Source organism: Passer montanus, unplaced genomic scaffold (genome assembly GCF_014805655.1).
Source record: "Passer montanus isolate IOZ18808 unplaced genomic scaffold, ASM1480565v1 scaffold10, whole genome shotgun sequence".
Classification (NCBI taxonomy): Eukaryota; Metazoa; Chordata; class Aves; order Passeriformes; family Passeridae; genus Passer; species Passer montanus.
The window spans coordinates 1,681,456-1,701,861 of NW_024356505.1; the positions used below are offsets into that span (position 1 = coordinate 1,681,456).

General features: G+C 36.5%; 1 protein-coding gene across 8 annotated transcripts in view; it reads right to left on the reverse strand.

Moving 5' to 3' along the window:
- The window catches only part of ATP2C1 (ATPase secretory pathway Ca2+ transporting 1), a 62,411-nt gene that overhangs the window by 20,168 nt on the left and 21,837 nt on the right, over nt 1-20,406 (reverse strand). For all 8 annotated transcript variants that reach the window (XM_039706804.1, XM_039706812.1, XM_039706855.1 and 5 more), the window contains 8 exons: nt 9,947-10,057; nt 8,952-9,068; nt 7,311-7,400; nt 4,570-4,605; nt 3,608-3,669; nt 3,149-3,257; nt 1,220-1,375; nt 606-674 (listed from right to left, as the gene is read on the reverse strand). In XM_039706804.1, the coding sequence (XP_039562738.1) occupies nt 606-674; nt 1,220-1,375; nt 3,149-3,257; nt 3,608-3,669; nt 4,570-4,605; nt 7,311-7,400; nt 8,952-9,068; nt 9,947-10,015 (708 nt within the window). In that variant the 5' untranslated portion in view covers nt 10,016-10,057. Of the gene's footprint in view, nt 1-605; nt 675-1,219; nt 1,376-3,148; nt 3,258-3,607; nt 3,670-4,569; nt 4,606-7,310; nt 7,401-8,951; nt 9,069-9,946; nt 10,058-20,406 lie in introns of those variants that run through there.

Sequence of the window (20,406 nt, forward strand, 5' to 3'; positions counted from 1 at the left end):
CCTATGTTTCCATATATTTACTTTAGGAAAACAGACTGTTCTTCCACAGAATTCAATGAGATTCAAAAATACTTCAATGAAATCAAATATTTATTAGAAATATTCTTCTAGGGCTTTGTGAGATCTGCAACAAATCTAATACAAAAGGTCTTATAAAAAATTTCATTAAAAAAACAAAACATCATGCCAACTACAAGCTACCACACTTCCTCCAAGACCAAAAAAGTTCTTGGTAGCAATAATAAAACAGCTTTTCCAAAATACAGGCATTAGAGCCCTGGAAAGCCAGTTATATCTCAGAAGACATGTTTTTAATCATCTACAGAAAATTCAATTTAGCAAAACAGAAAGCTATGTAAATATTTGGACAGGTGCAGAGTATTATTTTCACAGGCAGCATCTTTAGGTCTGCTATGGTATTTTGTTCCACTGCATTCAATTACTACTTTCATGTCCAAGAGCTAAAAGATTTGCTTCACTACAGAAAAGATAAATACTGCAAGCAATGTATGTCTAACTAAGTACCTATGCAATAAAGTCAAAGTGTTAATGAATGAAATACACGCTTTCAAACTGTGTCTTTGCTTCTAAATATCTTCTCTTACCTCTTCTGCTTGCATCATTTTAAAAACCTCCCCAAATTCAGAGTTTTCTCCTGTTCCAATAACTATCCCCTAAAAAAACCAAAAAATATAAAGTCAAATCAAAACTGAAGTTTTAATGTCAGTTGCTGTTATTGACAGATTTTATTCCAATCATGGACAAATGCCATCTAGCCCAATAAAAATTTTAACTTGGTTTATAGAATTAGTTCTTGTCACAAGTAGGGAATTTTTCCTAAAAAACCTTTTGCCTCAGTGAAACAAATTGCTTTTATGTGCTCTGCTGAAGTACTTACTTATTACCAGTAGCAAAACTCAAACTGGTAACACCTAACACTAGATAGAACCATATTTTCTGTTACACATTTTCAAACACATGAGTGCAGCTCTATAAGTAAAACACCACAACCTAGACAAAGGAGTTTCACATCATCTGCTCCCTATGAATTTGAGCTCTCATGACCATAATTTTTCTTAATAAACTAGTGTGTGAAAAAGCAGCAGTGAGAAAAGCTGTGAAAAATATCACACTAATCACCAGGAGGTAAACTTAAAAAGAACTGCCTTCAAATAGTTAAAACATGGAACATAATCTCCTCTCTCAGTAATGATTTTACCTTTGCTTTTCCACATCTGACCAATGTCCCCATGAAAGCAATATTGCTCCTAGAAGTAAGGTCTCCATTGGTTGCTGCTGGCTGAGGAGCTGTAGATTTAGAGCAAGGAGCTGTCTCACCTGTGAAACTGGATTCATCAATAGAAAGGTCCACAGCCTTTGAAAACAAAACAGGTAAAAAAACCATGACAATATTTTTAAAGTATTTGGAAGTGTACTGGTAAGTTTCTCAATTTTGACCATTAAAATGTAACCAATTTATTAATATGATAAGGAGACATGTCAATATTTTAAGGATCAACAGAGCAACAAGCACACCTCCAAAGCTCTCACCAGAGTCAATGATAGAAGATGAAGATGCCACTTTGCTACTACTCAAATTTAGCCACAAGCTCTGAAATATTTATCACTACCAAAAGGAAATGTGTTTCAAGTCTACACTGTCATAGGTATGTTAATTTTTGATTCAATATGCCAGCTTTAGACAAGATGATCAGAAAACTTGATGGACCCCTCATAAAAACACAGAACATACAGAAAAACTAGGCCAGAAAAGATCTGAAAATTCATTTTAAAAATCAAGATTTTCCCCAAAAAATTTGACCAGTGCAGAAAAGTTTTCACTTGTACAAATGCCTTCCCAAAGCAAAGAATGCCTAGTTATCACTTCTACAGTTTTCTAGGACAGCATCAATGAGAATATGCAGAACAAATCTAGTTCTTTCTCTGAAAATATGATCTCCAATTTCTTTTTAAAGCCCACCATCCTATAGCAATGCCCAGTAGACATCAGAGGAAAATAAGATGACATGGTCTTATTTTCAAATGATGTGTAATAATAGTTTATGTTGGAAAAAATTCTCATCTAGTGAAGGGCTGCAGACAGCTGAGAAACTTCTAATTCCATTCTGCTTTGCTTTGCAAGAGGCCTGAGCATGCTGCTATCATAGCATGGTATCAGACATGAGCAGGGAAGTAGGTGCTGCTGCAACAGCAGTTTCATAACAATGCAGGGACTGCACAATTACCAAGGGAAGCAGAGTGTTTGCAACCATAAAAAATAAACCCACTCAAGTATCAACTACATCACAGAGGCCAACAACACAATCCAAACAAATTTGTCAAGAAACCAGTTAATTTAGAATGTGTCTATGAAATGAACACTGATTAATGAACTGTCAGCTGTGGATAACCTGGACATACAGATTTTTATATCCAGACACTAACAGGATAGATATCCCAGATACTGAGCAAACTGAGGATGCCCAACCTGACAGAAAAATAACATTATTCAACTAAAACTACCAAAATATGACAGATTTATATATATATACACATATATATATATCCCTTCATTTTTAGAGAATGTTTAAGTACTGCTATAGTGCAATTGCTTCAACTCAAGCACTTCCAGCAGTGCTAATACCACAAATTAAGTATTCAGTAAACTAGAAGATACAACAACACACACTGATGAAAAAGCATCAGAGAGAAAATATTACAGCAGCACAATTTCACAAGTTTTTCTGATATTCCATTATTGGAGAACGGTGGAACTATGCCTTGAAATTTAATGCAAATAAAGAGTGAAAACCACCTTCAACCAGATGCCAAAATATCTTCGCATTCTGACTGAAAACAATGTTTTTACAACATATTTAACATTGAGAGGGAAAAGACAGCATTTTTCAATTTTATATATAATGTATTCTTGAAAATACTTTCTCCTGTCCTACAGTAAGAAGCTACATACACTGGTTAAGAATGTATGTAACATTCGCAAAGTAATTATTTCAAATTTTCTGTCAAGATAGTGGTGAACTCAAAGAAGAACGCTTATTGCACTTCAGTACTCAGTGGCTATCTTCCCTTCCCCTCTGTCCCACAAAAAGTAAAATCACAAAATATTAAATCCAAGTTAGGAATGTACCTCAAATAGTCGTAGATCAGCTGGGACTCTGTCTCCCACTGACAGGCAGACTGTATCTCCTGGCACTAAATCCCTTGCAAGCGTGTGTTCCACCCGACCTTCTCGCACACTGTAAGGCACAAACAGCAGTGAGAATGACTTCTCTGGCATCTTGGCTGAGAAAAGCATTCACACCATTGCACTTTGCAATGCTACACATTTCAGCAAAATATTTCTAACTTGCTGCTTGTTTCTGAGAGCTTACACATCAGTAACATCACTGGAAGGGTTCACAACCACACAGTGTAGTTTTTTAGGCTCATAAAACAATCTTTAAAATGAGCAAAAGCAAAGTGTGTTCTACATCAGCATAAAAACTTGATACAAAGGAACTAAGTTCAGTAAAATCTTTCCCATTTACTCATTTCAGATTAAACTTTTTAAGATTTACTTTAGGACTCAAAGGACAAAACTACATACCAATGGCATTCTGGAGGCACTAGTTTACTAAGCTCTTCAAGAGATTTTTCTGATCTGTACTCCTGCAGAGACAGTTTTTGTAAAATAAATAAGATCACAGTTTTAAACAGGGAAAACATGCACAACATAAAATACAGTTACTTAAATTGATTTCATTAATAAAGTTGTATTAAGTAATATTCCAAACAGATAAGACATAACTTTCAACAGTTTTATATTAGATAGGTTAAAAAGCAAATATGTTCCAAACACTGAAAAATTTTACAGATTTGCCTACAAGCATTTCTTCTGAAAAAATAGCAGAGGTCCTTTGCATTTTACTTCAATATCTTCAGGTCTTTGTAATACTTACTAGAATGCTTCTAAACTCAGGGATCAGATACATTACTGAATGCTACAGTTTAACAAATGAGTAACAAAAATCCTGTGCTCATGTTCTCAGCCCTCTGGAGAACCAAAGCAACACAGCTCATCTTTAACTCGATAAACAGGTTACAAAATTAAGATAATTAAAGATATAAAATACCAACACACAAAGCAATTCTGGTTTAGGCACACCATGACTAAAGCTGTGCATTTACAGAATGAAAACTTTTTTATGACTTGGGAAACGAAGACAATCTTTTTTTTCATTTCTGCACAAAATTAAAGCAAGAGCTACATTTTCAAAATCTTTTCTATGAAGTTAAATGTTTATGTACTTCTACACTGTTTATTATAAGGACTCCCTTATAAGTACTCTTATTGCTGAGTATAATACTGGTACAGGTGCATAAATGTCAACATGGTTAAAGCAGGACAAATCATGCACTTTAGAAAAGGCAAAGACTTGGATGAAAGCACATTACTCAACCATTCACACAATGGAATGGTGCACAATGCACCAAGACAACTCCTTCAGTCTTTTTAATAAAGGAGTTTCCATAAAAGCACTGATCTTATTTGGACAACAGCTGTCTTACCTGAACGAAGGCAACTGTAACAACAATGACTATTGCCTGCAAGAGAACAGAAGTGGGTGAGATAAAAGCATTCCAAATGACCATGAAAGTAAGCAATCATATTTGATTTTGCTCAGTCATAGTTGTTACTACATATTAACATAACGATTTGGAAAGAAACTCATTTTCTCATGCTCAAAATCACTCTGTATCTCTCAGGTCTATCATAAAAGCAATGTCATTAACTATTTGCACCTGCTTCAGTGATGTCCAAGAATGCAATAACCTGATTTTACTAAAAATAAGATTAATAACTAGATAGCAAACTTGAAAAACTGCCTCTGCTTCCTGTTTCTAAACAGTGAGTAAGAGACAGCAACAGAAAGAGACCCATGACATAAACAGAAAAACTGACTGGTGTTTTCTGTGACCAGAACAAAGGTGTGTTAACTAACTACTACATGGCACCACAGATGTGGTTTCATTCAAATACCAAGATAACAGAAAGACTAGATAAAAGGCAGCAGGCTGAAGAACCAGTCTGGAGGCATAAAACACCCTAGCAAGAACACAAGGAGGATGAGCCTCAGAAACTCTGCCCAAGGCACCCACAGAGTGAAACAGGACACAGGGCACTACCCAAACAGATGTCAGAGATCCCAAACAAAGAAGCTAAAAAATGTTGCTCATTACGAAGAATCCAAGATAAGTACTAAGGCCTCAAGAGCAGCCTGCATAGTCCCCTCTATCACATACAATTCTGGCTGCAACACTTCAACATAAACATTACAGGGCTTCCAAGCACATGATGTGAAAGTGAGCAAATGAAATAAATCCATTCCAGGAAACAACAAAGATCAGAGTTTGCTGTAAAGCAAGTCTCATCTTCTCCTTCAATACACGCTCATACTGAGTTTTGCTACATTAACTGAATTTGTTACTCAAGCTGAGTTGTTACACTGATTTCTTCCAGAACCATAACGCAACCATTAATTAGGCCTTTCAAGTACACATAGCAACTACTAAAAATAACCAAGATATTACCATTTTGCAAGTGAAAAACTCTCTTGAACTCCTAAATAAATCCAGACAAATCCACCTTACTTGTGATAGTAACATTAGCCTCACCAACTGAATATGAGGAAATAACTATATATATTTCATCTTTCCATGGAATATTTCTACCACAGCTGCAAGGTTTTTGGAGGCTCTATTATTCTCCACAGAGCACACTAACTGAAAAAGCTTTGCATTCCTAGCCTCACATCAGTCTCTCAGCTTGTGTCTGTGTGTAACAGCTTGCATTAAGAAGCCAAACGGAAAGTATTTAATGATTTTATTTTTCTTTTAATCTTCATCAGTTCCTAGTCCTGACAAGAAGTTTAACATTTGTACCAGCAGAGCTAAAAGGATGTCAGAAGCAGCTCAAGACAGCAATGCCATCAAAAGTAATGTATGTCATTGATCTTTAGCAGCAAATGAGTTTTGTTGCCAAGGCTCTGAACACAATGCAGTCATAGAAAAAGTGCACTATCATCTGAAAATGAAATAAAACAAATATTCACTTGGTGATAAAGTGGGCATTACTGATACTAACAAGATGAAATAGTACAAATCAGTTAGAAGTTAGACAAAGCCCACAGCTGATGACTTCAACTCAATCACACTTTCTCTGTATTTTAAGATATTTCCACTAGTATTCACAAGGCTATTAGAAGATTTCTTCCCAGGCTGTAACAAAGAATGCAGAAATTACTACTCCCTTACACAAACTACCTTGTTTTTTTCTCATCGTCTTGCTCAAGAGGGTTAAGAAATAGAATTAAAGGAATTAACCAAGGGGAGAAAACATGAAATAAGTAAACTTTCAGCCACAATAATTAAATATATTTCATAATACAACAATTTATCTACATCCAACTTAGGAACACAACAAACTATTCCAAACTACACTCAAATTCAAAATTGCAAGTTTCATCTTTAAGAGGCCACATAGGTTATCTTTCAAAGGCAACTATTCTTTTTAAAAAATTAGAGAGGTTAGGAGCAAACCTCCAGTTACCCTGAGTTATGTACAAAAGTAAAGTCAACACAGAAAGTGCACAGGTAAGACAAAACAGAAAAAAAGCCCAGCTATGACATGCCTCCAGTCATACAGAAATCATGATTTTCAGCCACCACCTATGACCCCTAAAAGGTCAAAGGGATTACAGTTTCCTTCTCTGTGCCAATTGCAGTGACAAACAGTTACGAGTACTACATTTGGCTCACTAGTTTAGCACCCTAACTGCAACCTTCAACAAAAATTTATTTCAGCTTCTATCTTTCTTCTGTGATTTCTAGACAGTTCAGGTTTTACTTCTTCATGTTTTAAAAGATTACATCTTTCAAGTAAATTCACAGAAGGTTTTTGTTGGCTTCAATTTGAAATTAAAGCATAATTTTAGATTAAAATTACACAGAACACAGCAAAAATTGCTTCTCTGAACAAATGGCTAAAGACAGGCATTTTACCAATAGAAAAGATGCAAGAAGCAGCCAAAAATTTTTCATGGATGTATTTTGATATGTATTTCTGCTCTCAACCAAAGAAAAGAAAAAAACCAAAATCCAGTCATGAACTAAATGGATTTAATGACAACACACAAATCCAATGCAGTAACTGCAATCCCACCCCACACTGGCATTCTCGTGATGCTGAACACACATGTGGTCACACATTCCCAAGTACTCCCAACCGAGACAGAATTTTAGTTGCTTACCACAGTAATACTGACAGCATCATCAAACTGATGCATTACAACACTGATGACTGCAGAAGCCAGGAGAAGCATAATAAGGGGGTTTTTAAACTGAAATGAAACAGAAGAGTAATTCAGCCACACTCTTGACAGAAAGGCCATTTTACCTACCCCTCAGAGCACACCAGATCTATTTTTGAAACATATTATTCTGTTATTAAAATATTTATAACCTAGCAGCACAAAGAAAAGCTAACTCTACAGTTCAGATGCTTACTTGGGGCATTTTCTTTTAAATATCAAAGACTTGAATAGACTGTATTCAATATGTAACAGGAACAAAATGTTTCTTACATTTCTTGATTCGCATTTTCAATGCCAAAAAAATAATCCTCTATAACTGTTTATACTGTATTTAAACATACAAAAAGAAGCCTGAAATACATTCAAAATGTCTTTGAAATAAAAGACTGATCCTGTTCCAGCAACTGATCACTATTAAGGTAGCAATATATTTCTTAACTTTCAATTCATGATTTCTTCTTTTACAAGATAAGTTTTCCTTTTAGATCATATGATTTCCACAGTTTTTTTAAGGCTAAAACAATAAAGGATCTTTCTTCTATGACAGCTGGTTGCTAACGTGGTGATTTTTTTAAGAAACAGTACAAAAAAAGAACATTCCTACAATTCAGTTGAAGAACATTCCAAAAGCAGATCTGATAAGCACACTCAAAGCAAGTATGAATCCTAATAAATCCCATCTAAAATAGTCCTGGGCAATATGCCTTAGAAGTGTTCTGTTGTATCTGAGTAATTGACCCTACACATTTGAAAATAAAGTATTAATGCCAGAGTACAGCTAGGATGGGATGTGTTCCCAGCACTACCATCATCAGAGCACTGAATGCCTTTTTAATCTCTCCCAAGGAGCACAGAGTCAACCACAGAGTGCAACTTCAGGGCTGCACTGCTGCACAGCCAAGGTGCAGCAAACACTGACCAAAATGTTTAACATTACAAATTCATTAGAAGAATCGTCTGTGTAAATATCTTATATAGCTGGGAGGTAGGATGGGTAGGCAGGAGAAAGTAGTGACACTTTCACATCAAATATGTATATATGTATTTGAGATATATCACACTGGTAAGATACAAATTCACACTTGAGTCTTGCCAGTTCTGCTCAACACCAGAATCGAGGCTGGTCCCACCTCCACCCTCAGATCAAAGGCTCTTGAAAAAAAATTTGAAATTTCCTATCAAATTCTTCATATTTCACATTCCATTTAAATATTTACCAATGGTCATATACATTGTTCTCTGATCTTAGTACAACTCAGGACCAAGTTTGACTACAGGGAAATTTATTCTGCTTTTCTAGCCCTCAGGCTGGTTATGAATGGCACCCTTAGGATAGCTATGAACATACATTAAAGAACAAATCACAATTAAAACACCATGATGTTGATAGATACATGCCTAAGTAAAAGTTTTTTCAATAGGTAAAATAGATATTAATTTTACAAGCTGTAGTTTCCCACTCAACTAGTTTTTCCCACTTTTATCAAAATATGTTAATGTATACAAAAACTAAGCAAAACAAAATAAAGAGCAAAACTGCTGGAAAGTATTAAAACCAAAAAGGACAAAAATCTTCACCTGGGATATATATTTTTTCCACAGTGGTTCACCTTCACTAATATCAAATTCATTCCATCCATGGAATGCCCGTCTATGACAAACTTCACAGTTTTTTAAGCCATTCTGAAGATTAGCCTATTAAAATATGCAAAGAATGAAACAGCAATTACACTGAGAATCTGGAGTAAATTCTCACACCCAAATACACAGCCTTCAACTACATGAATTTGGGCAATATCAGAAACACAAGCGTGGTACTAATGTTTGTATGACAATAAAAGCTAACTATTATTTGAAAATTCTGGCAGTATTTAAGGAATTCAATCAAAAAATCACATCTGTAAATGATTGCTGATCTTCCCTGCAAAAAACTCTACAACAAAGCAAACTGTGGGCATCCTTCAGACTCTTGGGGATTATGTCAGGAGTTCAGTGACTCAGCCAAATGACTGCAATAGCTTCAAAATCTTGAGTTGTCAGTGACCAACATTTATCATGGTGTACTCCTCAAGGAGTCGAGCATACAGAAAATGAAAAAAGACCATCTATCATGAAAATTAACCCAGATTGAATGGTTCATAAATCTGTCAATGGGTAGCTTTCTCAGTCCTGTTGCTCCACTTAAGATGGAGGCTACCAAAATAAATTAAGAACATTAAAGAATCCTTAGAGAAATGGAAGCAATAAAAAAAATAAAAACCCAGGACAGAATTTTATAGCAAGATTGACTCTAGGATTTTTATTAACAAATTGCAATTTTCAAAGCAGACAAATCCAAACTTTTTCAAGTTTAATCTCACTCCCCCTGCAAAAGCCAAATTTTTTTTCCTTAAATACTAAGAGATTAGAGAATTTCTAGTAACAATTTAAAAATCAGCTTGCTTTTAGAAGCAGGTAACATCAAACTGCATGATAATGCATCAGCTTGCAATTACAAGATCTGTCCTCAAGAAATATCAAACTTACTGTTTGCTAATATCAGTACATTCTTTTGATATGAAAAAATTACTTACTTGCAGAATACTTGCTACTTCATCAACTGGCAATTCACTTGCTTTTTTTGAAGACAGTACAGGAATCATTGTCTCATTGTCACCATCAGGGATTTTTTGAAGACGTGCAACCTAGAAACAAAACCAAAGTCTGAAGGGAAGGAGAGTGCTAGTGCTTTTTTTTAAACCACACATGCCAGAGCAATTAAGTATTTATACTGTTCAAAGGCAGTTTATTATAAACATTGCACTTAAATAATCTACCATTCAGCTTATTTTCATGCAGTTACCACCTGCAACAATAAAACACTGGACATGCAAGTGAGAACACTAACTGCTGTAACAACATGTTCAGTGATGGCAAAGATCCTAACAGCAAAATAACTTAATAGTTCTTTAGCTCATTATCATCAATATCTAGTCAGAAAGTCGCTCCAGATAAATTTCACTTCCTGCTCCTACTTTCTAGTCATTAACGAAGGTGCTCTAAGGAGGCCTATTTACATTTTGTTGTACATAAAGAAAGGAGAAACACCACTAAGAAAACCTCAAACAAGAGTACAGATGCAAGTGAAGCCATAAAACTTGACTACAGTACAAAAGCTTCAAATCAATGCCATAAAAAGTAATGTTTTCTGTAATTTTAGGAAGCTAAAATTTTGTGAACTGCAGAAGAGTGCAAGAGCAACATCGATTGCATAGGTCAGCACTGCTTTGATATTTAATGAAACTTCAGAGTTTCTGATTTTTGTTTGCGTGAGAAGCTGTAGTGATACTCTTTTTTTTTCTCCTGCTGACCGTCTCACTGCACCAACAATTAATCCTTCATGCTACACACACATCCCCCCACCATTAACTGGAAGAGACCTAACATCCAAACATGCAGAACACAGAAATGGCTTTCACATTGTACTGGCACAGAATTTCAGATGGCAGGTTTATGCTTTAGGAAATAACTACTGTATTGTACATAACTCCTCTATGGGTGCTGAGACTTAACCACAGGTACCTAAAAATGACAACACATTAAAAGATACCAGCATTTTATGTCCCAGAAAAGGCATGGCAATGTACTCTACTATTGTAGCTCATTTTCGTCGTAGCTACCAAACACCAGTTTAAGGCAGAAAACTATTAAGCCTAAGTGCTGCTCCAAAACAAGCCCACAACCACATGACTTTGACCAAGATTATTCCACATTCTCAACAAAAATGCTGAGCAACCATGCTTTCCCAGTAAGGGCAGGCAGAAATGAACTGACAGCCATTACAAATTTTAGTGCTGAGAAAAAAAATATTTTCTTTTTCCCTAACTAGCATCACTGCTAAACACAAACAACAACTCCAAAAAAGGACACACAACTGGTCGGTTCCCCAATATTATCAATTAGGGCTTTAAGAAGTCTAATAATGTTTTTTAAAGATTATTTTAAGAATTTAAATATTCTTAAACAGAAATGTTAAGGTTCTCTCAGAGACCAGGTTTGTTTTCCAAACAAATCTTCATTAGCACAGAACTACAGTGCAACAACAAAGCTTATTTGGCAACCTTTTTGTGACAGACTCAATAAAGCCAGTCATATTGAACGTATTTCATTCACACTATCTCCCACTTTTACAAAGAATGCTGTACTGTATGTGGTGGAAAAAATCTACAGAGAAATTCTGATATAGAATCAGAAAGATAAAAGCTCAGAAAGTCGTTTTATAACCAGCTTCTTTCACCAGAGCTGAATTACACATGGTACAATAATTCTGCATGGATCCTCATCTAATTTCTAAAAACCCTCTACAATCTTTGTAGATTAAACTACACTTGCAGTTCAGAAAAGAACAGCTTCAAATGTCTAACACTGCCACAAATTAAATTTCAATTGCTTAGCCAATGAGAAATCAATCACTGTTCCCCTCACAAAATATAAAGTGGGTTACACCAACAGATTTAGATTTGAAAAACAGCTGTGCTTGCTATCTGCTGGACCACAATGACAGCATTCAAGAATATGATTTTGCTTTTACTAGGCATCTTTTACTTCCACAAAACTAGAAAAATTATTTATTCTATACTGCTGGCAAGTGCTCTCTATAGCCCTTTGCACTGCTGCCCACCAGAGATCTGGGCCCCCGCAACACTTTTTAAGGTACCCAACAGGAGCTATTCCCAGAACCACAGTGCTCTGTACCAAAGCAGACAACCCACATATAGGAAAATTTCTTTCCATCCTATGCTGCAATTAATTTTCCGTCATTCATCAGTTGATGCCTTAAAATAGTTCAGTATTTCATTGCAGGCCAAGATTTTTTTATGGATAAAGATGTCAGGTATCAGATAGGCAGCACACACATCACCACTGAAGCTTCTATGTCTTGAGATTTTTTTATGGCTAAAGAAAATATGGGGAAAGAAATTATACTGGCCAATGTCAGGTATCAGATAGGCAGCACACACATCACCACTGAAGCTTCTATGTCTACAGCTTTCCTTTCCCCACTGGCAGCTAATTCCACCAAGGAACAAAGCAGGATGCTAACTAACAAAAATACACCACTGCCTCAGGAAGGGCTTTTCTTGGACCACTTCCAAGGTACACAACATCATTTCTAGGCCAAGAAATATGCATCAATCACACGGCCATGGAACTGTGACCAAAGGATGTTTATCAAAATAAATACAAATTTGTCTGGAAGGCTTAAACTACAGAAAAACAGAAATTCAGAGTTCCGTTCTGTTTTCTCTGAAGAAAAATCTAGTTAACAGCAATGTGTCAACTAGTTAACAGCAATGTGTTACTGTTTCTTCTCTCTCATAGGCAACAAAAGCCCACCTAACTTCCTTCTACCATGACCAATATGAAGTACCAGCACATTATTTCTACCATTGCTTTTCTCAGCTTAGCACCACGAGTCTATTATCCATCAGCTGGGCTCACTGACATCAGTATATTTTCACAATTATTTTTAAGGGCAATTTTAGCTCTTCTTGCTCAGGGAATGCAAAGTGAAGGACCCACATTCACTGACAGCAGTCTAAAAATTTAGAACACCCTCACAAGCAAAATCTATTTTTAGACAAACTGGTGACCAAAACACTTGGGCTAATTAGCTAATATACTGCCCTCCAAATGTTGTATAAAGCTATTCAACTGACCTACAAGGATGAAATATAAACGTAGTAGAGAAACAAATCCACAGAGAACAGCAAAGGGGAAAAAAAGCCCAGATATTCACAAAAACAATGAAATTTAAGTTGAGGTACTGAAAGAAATTCTGATTCTTTGAGATTCCTTCTGAATCTTCAGGTCCATCTGAACAGCTCAGTAAATCTGTCTGAATCTGTCCTATCAATCCCTGTAAAACTGAACCCCTTTCAAGCCATACAAGTACTACAAAGACCTTTCAACTTGTTTGTAATGATCCGCCTGTAAGATTATTACTGTGTGAGCAGTCAGTGACCCACATTCAGGTACGAGATTATCAGGGATACCGTGTGATCGTTAGTGAGTCATGCTGTGTCCAATCAATAGCACAATTAATGAATGTCCACGTAATCAATGTGTAACTAATCAATGTGCATTTCATTTTAAGTATGTGTACAGTGTGCTGTCTTTCCCACTTGAAATATTACATGCACCTTTCTCAGGAACTGCAGTTTTATTAATGAGGTAAGGATATCAGAGCACTTTGTCCATGGGACACTTCAAAGCTCTGATTCCAGACCCGACTACTATCAGTGATGGATGACTCTGTACTGTAAAACCCCATAACAGTACTAGTGAGCAGCAATGAGCAAACAAGATCTACAACGTGCCATGCCTTGTCCAGAGATCCTTCCAAAGCTGTATCATCTCAGGATTCCTAGCATCAGCAAGGGCATATGATTTTACACCTTGCCATTGCCTTTTCTCAGTTATCAGTAGTGATCTGCTTTTCAAGTGTTCATGCCTTTCTTTAGTGGGACCCCAAAAGAATAAGGACTTCCTCACCCACCATAAGAATTAGTTTTCATTTTTTTCTACCTTCCCCACACTGAAAAAACCAGTAATGTTCAACATAATAAAAGGTATTACACTGAACACCAGACTGAAATGTACAAGCTTCCCATTTTCTAAACTTTCCGTATGATCAAGCTATTTGTAATATACATTGTAAGGTTTCAAAAGCTCACATCCTAAAAAGCATGTTCTTCTCCAAGTCTGTACAATTCAGTGCGTGGGTAATAGGTGCACAGGAGCAACACAGACACCAGTGCATACAGTAAGATACTTAAATACCAAGTGCTCTTCTGCACTGTCTGGAATCCTGAAAACACACAGAACTAGAGATCAACTAGATGTCAATGAGCACAGAGGTCTGGCTCTCCCTGTGGATGAACACAGACTTTGGTCACAGTTCCCACTAGGCAAAGACTCTTGGCTGCAAAATGCATCTTTTCTTTAAAGACTACCCAGAATGGAAGTAATCCTTTTTTCTGTCAGTTCCATCAGATACGAAGAATCACTGCAAAATCCTCTCCTGCTGATTAGGACATTGTGGCGAGAGGTTTTGGAGATGCACATTTTTAACTGTCTTCTTTAAAGCAGAACTATCTTATCTGTCTTAAGCATCATCAAGCTCCTTGTTTCAATAGATCATTGCTCAGCATCACAACAGTGATTCCAGAGAGTCACTAGCTAACAATGCCCTTAGAAATACCTATCTCACTAGATGTTTATGCCATCTTTTCCTCCCCCTCTTGTTTAGAAAGCAAAGTGCTTCTGGAATCTCAATACAAGTCCCAGCCACAGAACCATGGCCAAGTGATGACAAGACACAAAAAGCCAAGCGCACGCACACACAAAAAAAGGCTTTAGGCACACTTAATAGTTACAGTAAATCCTAGACCAACTGTACAGCCAGAAGGAAACCCCTGAAGCAATAGCAGGATTCCACAAGTGGAGGTAAGGCAGACAGGAGCACACAAAGAGCTCTCAGACCATTCTGAAAGCAGCAATATTCTACATGGTTGTGACTATGACTCGATTTTATCTGTGAGATAATGTTGGAACCCTGGATGCTGAGAATTTTAGACATCCACCAGATTTATACAGGAATTAAATCTCCAGAGAAATTAACCAGTAATGCTAGCAGAAGAAGCAGGCAGAAGCAGCTGAGTGTGGCACGTAGAGACTTAATAAAATAAATAAAACACAGTGCAGGAAGCAGCTGAATAGAGACTTAGAGACTTGGCACATAGAGACTTAATAAAATAAATAAAACACAGTGCAATCAAGTTCACAATCTGTAACTGCAGTCAAGCTACAAATTTACCTTAAGTAAACTCTTATTTTTTACTGTCTTATTCTTGGCTTTTGAACTAATTTGTCTATATTTTAATTATGTGCATAAAATTGGAAGTAATATTGAGAAAGGCTTTAATTTTACAGACTGCACTGAAACAGTTGTTTGTACTCTACATGTGATTAAATCATGAAGACCAACTGTGATTAACCAGCAACTTTTCAAATGAGCCTCAAACTCCTGTGAATTTAGATATTAAAAATAATCAAGTACAGTGACTGACCACAAAGCCCTGTAACAGAAGGTTTTTTTTTACTGTCTTATTCTTGGCTTTTGGACTAATTTATCTATATTATAATTATGTGCATAAAATTGGAAGTAAAATTGAGAAAGGCTTTAATTTTACAGACTGCACTGAAACAGTTGTTTGTACTCTACATGTGATTAAAACATGAAGACCAACTGTGATTAACCAGCAACTTTTCAAATGAGCCTCAAACTCCTGTGAATTTAGATATTAAAAATAATCAAGTACAGTGACTGACCACAAAGCCCTGTAACAGAAGGGCTGTAGGAGATGAGCGAGGGAGCAGCACCTATGAAGCTCAGGAAATAACACAGGGTGTGACAAACCACTGCTGTTGCAAAGAGGCTGACTTGACCTCTACACAGTGGGACAGGAGGGTGGCCTTTGCTTTAGATAAACACCTCAGTCAGCTGAGTGGATCAACTGGTGGTGTGACTGTTTCTCCACAGTTTCATCAGAAGAATGCTAATGTCTGAGTTTGCATCCCCCCCATGCTGGTCAGGCTCACATTGCTGAGTGACCACATGCACTGAACCACAAAATCTCAGGAGCACCATATGGGGTCTCAACCCACATGATCCTTTCTGGTGATGAAGGATGCCCAGCATGACAATGGTGTGTATATTACAGAGACAGGAAATGGGAATCACATTGATATTGCAATTGAACTGTGTATTGAAATGTCTACATTTTGGTAATTACAAACTATACTTATACTGAAAACATAATATGCATGTGTCCTTCTGCTAAATCAAAAAAGCCACATCACATCAAGTATCTTCAAATACACATATTTGATATCACAGAATCAATTCGGGCAGTTCCTTTTCCCCAGGCTAAACCCCAGCTCCCTCAGCTGCTCCTCATAGGACTTGTGCTTCAGACCTTCACCAGTTTTGTTGCCCTAATATCCAATGCTGCACCCTTCTTATGTGGGTTACCTAAAAGAACCTGGCCAGAGAACATTAAACCCTGACACATACCTCTGTGGGAACAAGGCTTTCAGAACAAGAAGGGCCAACACTTATTTGACACAAACACCCGCAACCAATTTGCAAAAAGAATATTTTGCTTGTCACTGCAAAGAGCTGTCCCTTCCTACCCCATGAAAAACTGAAGTCTGCAAACTAATGAGCCTCTTGTTTTCTACCAGGCACTGTTTGCTCAGAAAAAGAAATACTTTTTGAAGGCTTTGAAGTTACTGTCTACTGTCTCTTATTGAATGTACTCCTCTGGAAAAGTGTGATGATTTTTCACTTCTGGGGAAACAGCTGCAGCAACCCTGTATTCTAACAGTGAAAAAAAAAATTGTTCCTATTCAACAGTATTTTAAAAACCCTGTATTCTAACAGTGGAAAAAAAAAAATTGTTCCTATTCAACAGTATTTTAGTTAAAACATTTACCAGGAGTCCCAACATCAAAGGAAGTTTTAGAGTCAGAAAAGTTCTGACTCAAAAAAAGCCAGAAGGAAAGAAAAACACTAATTTGCATTAATGAGTTCTTCTTCTAGAGTAATTTTACCCTGGGAGATCACAGTTTCAGGCCCTTGCTATTGTGTGTCATTTCATAATACTTTATAGAAAAAGGGCAAGACACCACCCATTAACCAAAGAAATATAAACACCCAAATTATGAAAACAACCTGCTAAGCTGCTCTGTAAGCCTGAAAAAACCCCTGCCTCATATTCCAGTACCACTTCAGCAGTGCTTAGGACTTTCATTATGGCCAAGAAACAACCATAATGCAGAACCATAGTCTTTGATACACAACTTTGGCATTTTTGACAAAATAAGAAGCAGAATCAAATACTGGCACTGACCATTTCAAATCTCAACGTCTGTCCTACCTTAAAAGTCATAAAATATTTAAGTGACCTTTCCCCAGCCCCATCTACTTCAGGCAGTATAATAAAGACTAAGATGATCCATTAAAATGCAATTTATTAACTCTACAATAGTCTATAATGCTCAAGAACTATTTTCTAGTCCTAAAAATACTTTCCAAGAACACTCTCTGAGAAACAACTCTCTGTCTCCACAACTAGAATACATTTTACTCTTTCAGGATGCTTCCCCATGTCTTCCTTAATTTAAAAAACAAAGTAAGACATCTAGCTCAACTGAGGCTACCAGCAAAGAGTAAAGATGGGCAGTTTGCTGTAATCATAGTATACACGGTGTGGTTATCTTGCAAACCTTGTGAGTGACAACTGCCTGCTCTCTAGCTAGAGAAAACATTTCACAAAAATAATCATACCACAAACAGGAATGCAGTGCTCTTGACTGTCAGAGTAATGGCAAAAAAAATCCAGCTAAACCTCCAACACTACTTTATCCTCCTTTAGCTTATTTAATGTAGAATACAGGGAAACTTCAGAATGCCAAACACATTTTCTATTTCATTTCTACAAAAGATTTACCATCTAGAGCATCTACGCATACTCTGGAGGATGTACTATAATGGGTTTAAAGCCTCATTGCTGAAAGCCTGGAGATGCCATCAGCTTACCATGAAGACAAACACATCAGACTTATCCATAGCTGGTTGGCCAAAATTCTCTGTTTTCAATCTTCTGTTTAAAAAAAAAAATCCTTGAACACTGGAAAAGCCTGCTTGGACATTTCTTACATTTGTCATTACCTATTAATCAGAAGAACAAAAAGATAAACAGTCCTAAGCACACACTAAAACTGGCAAATCAATGCTAGTGCCTCGATGAAAGCAAAGCTTATCAGTTCCGAAACTCACCGGCCAAGGAAGAGAGCCCTGCTGGCCATACCTCATTTGAATCTAAATAGCTCCTGCTTCAGCTTAAATCCTTGATTCACTGGAAGCCCTTTACAAGTTAAAGGCCAAAAAACTTTGGGTCTAAGTACCAGTCATTTATCCTGCCAGAGTCACTAACTTTCTAGAAGAGAACATTTAAGCTTAGAAATAAGATCATATGGCTGCTCTCCAACAGCCTGCTTGTATCTCATAACACTCTGAAGTGCTGAGCTTCTCTGAATCAAGGATGGCACTTGAATGGCAAACACTAAAATGAAGAACTTTATCACCCTGTGATGTGCTGCTAATGTACCCATGACATGCAGAATTTAGTTCCATATACTGGTATTGAGCAAAAACAGCAATACAAATATTCTCTCAGTATTTGTTTAAAATAATGAAGCTTCAAGACCCCATAGTTGATTATATCTTTGACAGCTACACACTCTCTTCATAATGCAATAAAATAAATTTCTAAGTAAAAAAATACTGAACTTATTGTTTACAACAGTTCTCAGGACCAAGCTACTGTCAGTGTCAATTTAAATGCAAACACAACTCACTTCATAATTACTCTACTTATGGTAATAAATTTTCTTATGATTAGTATCAAGCAGCAACACTGTATTCACAATGCTTCTTTTTTTTGGGAATTATGTATGCAGAAAAAAGTGCTGCAGAAAATTTATGATTTAAAAATATTTTAAAAGCCTTTGTAGAAGATGCTGTAGATGGCATCTGTTAACCCATTATCCATTTTGTTCTTTCTAATTGTTTGGAGCAGAATGTTTACAAAACAAATAACCAGAAACAGATGCTTGTCCCTAATTTATACCTTGATTACTGCATTTTATTTTCCCTCTCTTCTTTGCATTGTAACTTTATCATTCCTTCTAGCTTCTACAAACCACACTGCAAATGTCAATTTTATCACCCAATGTCAATTAGGTATCATCTGAACTCTTCCACCGGATCAAAAGCAGATCTCACAACTAAAAATCTATTTAACTTATGCCACTCTTGCAAATTTCCACCACGGTCTGTGGGTGAATTGATACTAAATGGAGCCATGATTTTGTCAGGAACTGAGCCAAGCTAACAGGTCTCATTCCTCTGTCCCTCACCTTTTTCCACATTACCTGAACACTTCACGAACCCATTCAATTTTCCAACTCAACAGAAAGTTGCCCAGCAAGGGCAAGGGGAAAGAAGGGCTGGGCTAACCTTCTGCCAAGCCTGCAAGCCAGACAAACTCAACAACCATGAGAGTCAACACAACACTAGCACAGGAACACAGCTCAGAAGCAGGATCTTTTTTCAACTATAAGGAGACCCTTTTATTCAGTCCTACAGAAAAGCACACCAAGATGCTCAAAATCACGGCATGTTTGTCACTCTTCACCAAAAAATACAAGAAAAAATTTGTTTGTTTCTCTTTTGTTGAATTTGGTTTGCACTTTCCTTACAGCAATGCTCCTCCTTCCTCACCACAAGATTACATATACCATAGACTCTCCAAGTAAAGAAGTTACAAAGCAAGCAAAATAACTAAACATACACTCTGCAACATCTGAACTCTACCATGACACCAAACTGACACCATGTTAAATCACTTCTAGGTTATTATACATTTCCAAGTTACCTTCATGGGGACAAAAGGGGAAAGAAAAGGCTAAAACTATCTAATGCTCCATCAACCAACCAGATTACAAGATTACTCTCTTCATTTAAAAAGTAAATACATGTTTGTAATGCATATTAATTCTAAGCTATATTAACTTAGCAGTAATTTATCGAAGTACTGTTTAAATATAGGAATAGAATTGGTCTTCAGTAAAAACTCCCACTTTTTAAAAAAAAAAAAAGAAAAATTCTCTTCCGTCATCTTAACCTCAAGTTCAAAAGATGTAACTTCTGCCAACACAAGTGTGAAGTATTAGATTCTAGCTTTCTACGAGCTGTAGATAGTAAAAAACTGTAATCAATGAATATCATATTTCTTGTTTCACCTACTAATTTGTTAAGAAACCATCTACATTCCAAAAGGAACCTGAACTCCTGTGGTAACACCAATTTGAATCCATTTGAGAACCTCCAACATTTCCCATCGCAAATTCCAATCCGATTATT